At 36.3% G+C, this 3,255-nt stretch overlaps 1 protein-coding gene across 1 annotated transcript; it reads right to left on the bottom strand.

Annotated features, from left to right (window-relative positions):
- Positions 1 to 264: 264 nt before the first annotated feature.
- On the bottom strand, positions 265 to 2,744 carry LOC123195649. The gene is made up of 4 exons (XM_044609469.1): positions 2,080 to 2,744; positions 1,668 to 1,983; positions 1,118 to 1,293; positions 265 to 823 (listed from the first exon to the last, which is right to left on the bottom strand). Exons 1-4 carry the CDS (start codon positions 2,742 to 2,744, stop codon positions 265 to 267), a joined length of 1,716 nt encoding a protein of 571 aa, XP_044465404.1.
- Positions 2,745 to 3,255: the final 511 nt, after the last annotated feature.

Genomic DNA, 3,255 nt, shown 5'->3' with positions numbered 1-3,255 from the left:
GTTGCATTGCCTTGATGGATATACACTACCTTACCTTGCTTATATTTGATGACGTATGGGAAGGACTCAAGAAATTCACTCCACTTTGCATGTCACTTATTGAGTTTGTTTTTACCCTTCAGATACTTCAAACTTTTATGGTCGGTATGGATAATGAACTTTTTAGGCATAAGGTAGTGTTGCCACGTCTCTAATGCCCTCACTAATGCATACATTTCCTTATCATATGTTAAGTAGTTCAATGTTGTGCCATTCAAGTTTTCACTAAAGTATGCCAATACCTACTCCCGAAGCATCACATTCAATCTCAAAGGTTTTATCAAAGTTAAACAAAGCAAGAACTGGAGCAGAAATTAAGTTAGATTTAAGCATATGAAACGCCCTATCTTGTTCATCACCCCACTTAAAACCAACACTCCTTTTAATAACTTCTGTCAAAGGGACGACTATGCTAGAGAAATCACGTACAAAATGCCTATAAAAACTAGCTAAGCCATGGAAACTACGAACATCCCTAACATTTTTAGGTGTAGGCCAAGATTCAACAGCCTTAACCTTTTCATTATCAACCTCAATATCATGCTCGCTAACAACATAACCTAAAAATAAAACCCTAGGCACACAAAACGTACATTTAGCAACCTTAGCATGCAACTTTTGTGCACGCAAAACACTAAAAATAGACCTCACATGCAAAATGTAGTCTTCAAGTGATTTGTTGTAAACAAGTATATCATCAAAATAGACAACAACGAATTTGCCAATAAATTCAGGCAAAACATGGTTCATCAAGCGCATGAACGTACTAAGAGCATTAGTTAACCTAAAAGGCATCATTAACCACTCATATAAACCATATTTTGTTTTAAAGGCAGTTTTCCATTCATCTCTTATTTTCATTCTAATTTGATGATGACCAACCATTAAATCAATTTTAGAGAATATACGTGCACCATGCAATTCATCTAACATATCATCTAAACGAGGAATAAGATGACGATACTTTACATTGATTTTGTTGATGGTGCGACAATCAACACACATACGTCATGATCTATCTTTTTTTGGCACCAATAGAATAGGAATGACACATATGCTCATGCTTTCTTTAATCAACCCTTTTGACAACAACACATCCACTTGACGTTGTAACTCCTTTGTTTCTTCGGGATTGCTCCTATAAGCTAGTTGATTTGGAATTTGTGCTCTAGGAATAAATTCAATTTGACGTTTTATCCCTCTCAATGGCAGCAAACCATCATGCATGGATTCGGGAAACAAATCTTCAAATTCCTGCAACAAAACTTGAAAAGAACTAGGGAGAGAAGAAAGAATTGGGTTAGATTCAAAACATAAACACGCATCCTTGAATACCAATAGTATCAAAGGCTATCTTGTTAAATAAGCCTTTCGAACCTCACTCTCTCTTGTATAGAAATTACCTTTTACCTTTTTTTTTTTTCCATTCTTTGCACATTATTCTCTCCTTTTGCATGCGCACTCTCATGAATTTTTTTCTTATTGTGCATCCTCTCTATTTGCTTTCCTTTTGCCTCTCTATTTGCACACATGTTTTGGCTTTTCTAACAGCTCTCCTTTTGCTTGTGCATCTTTTCTTTTCCACGTGCACTTTCACATTTACTCAAAGTTTTTTTATCTTTATATACTTCTTTAGGTGCCATAGGTAACAAGTTGACAGGTCTACCATCCATGTTGAATGAATATCGGTTAGAAAACCCATCATGTATAACATGCCTATCATATTGCCAAGGGCGTCCCAATAATATGTGACTAGCATACATAGGTATTACATCATATAAAACCTCATCATGATAACGCCCAATAGAGAATGAGATTAATGCTTGCCTCATGACCTTAATATCCCCACTATTATTCAACCATTGTAGCCTATAAGGTCTAGGATGTTTAGTTGTTTTCAACCCCACTTTATTAACTAAACCAGCATTAACAACATTAGTGCAACTACCACCATCAATAATCACACTATACAATTTATTATCTATCATGCATCTGGTATAAAAGATATTTTCACGTTGTACCTTATCCTCTTTAGCTTACATGTTTAGAGCACGTCTTACAACCAGTGTGAAAATTAGTCTTTTAGGGGCTGGTTCATTGCCCTCTTCTTCTGAAACATCCTCCAATGATGGCATGTCACTCAAGTCATCATCATCCTCACTCTCATCTTCACTCACCACCTCTCCATTGTATAGGGTCATCACCTTTGCATTTGGACATTGTGCAACTCTATGTCTATATCCCAAACACTTAAAGCATTGTATATCACGTGATTTATCCTTGGATTTGTCATCCTTAGGTTGCATTTTTGGTGTAATGATTTCTTTATTTTTGCTTTGATCAGATCTACCCTTATTTGTATTTACATCCCCTCCCTTGTTCCCTTTCCAGTTCGACTTCCATGATGTTGTGGTCAAAACAGCCTTGGTTTTCACTCTTAATTGTTTTTCAATCTTGGTTGCCATATGTACCATATCCTCCAAATCTATATAATGATGCAGCTCAACAAGGTTAGCAATATCACGGTTCAAACCTAAAAGAAAACATGTCATAGTAGCTTCCCTATCTTCCTTGATATTGGCTCGAATCATGGCTATCTCCATCTTTTGGTGATATTCTTCAACATTATAGGATCCTTGATTCAACCTTTGTAATTGATTGTACAGTTCCCTATAGTAGTGTTGTGGTACAAATATTTTCCTCATGATTGTTTTCATCTCAAACCACAAAGAAACAAGGCCTTCTCTACTTCTGTGCCTAGTAGAGGTAAATTGATCCCACCATATACTAGCATAGTCGGTGAATTCGATGGCTGCCAATTTCACCTTCTTCTCTTCGATGTAGTTATGGCACTCAAATACACGTTTTACCTTTTCTTATCCCATTCTAAATATGCCTCTAGATCACTTTTACCATGGAAAGCTGGAATCTTCATTTTGATTGATCCCAAATTCCCATCTTTTGATTTGCCTTTGTTGGAACGTGTAGATCCTTCTTCTTCAACCTCTCATTCTAAATCATCAAATAAGTTGTGTTTTGTGTCTCTTGTCTTGCCACGGCTAGGGGTACCTTGTTCCAACCTTTCCTAGTCATTGCAGTTTTCACTCTTCATGTCCTCTTGTTGTGCCATCATCTTCTGTAACATTCCTTGTATTGCTTTTAAGGTAACTTTCTCCTTAGGGTCTATAATGTAAACCTATAATAAAATGTTAGAAA

The sequence above is a fragment of the Mangifera indica genome, chromosome 14 (assembly GCF_011075055.1).
Source record: "Mangifera indica cultivar Alphonso chromosome 14, CATAS_Mindica_2.1, whole genome shotgun sequence".
NCBI lineage: Eukaryota > Viridiplantae > Streptophyta > Magnoliopsida > Sapindales > Anacardiaceae > Mangifera > Mangifera indica.
The sequence above is the reverse complement of the archived record's forward strand: the minus strand, read 5'-3'. Positions and strand labels throughout refer to the sequence as shown.

What these genes read in the sequence shown, in the direction of transcription:
- LOC123195649 (XM_044609469.1), bottom strand. Translation starts at nt 2,744, where the DNA reads ATGAGGAAAATATTTGTACCACAACACTACTATAGGGAACTGTACAAT. An exon ending in GTAAGACGTGCTCTAAACAT is followed by an intron (nt 1,984 to 2,079) that starts GTAAGCTAAAGA and finishes TGATGGTGGTAG; the next exon opens with TTGCACTAATGTTGTTAATG. An exon ending in GATGTGTTGTTGTCAAAAGG is followed by an intron (nt 824 to 1,117) that starts GTTGATTAAAGA and finishes GATGCCTTTTAG; the next exon opens with GTTAACTAATGCTCTTAGTA.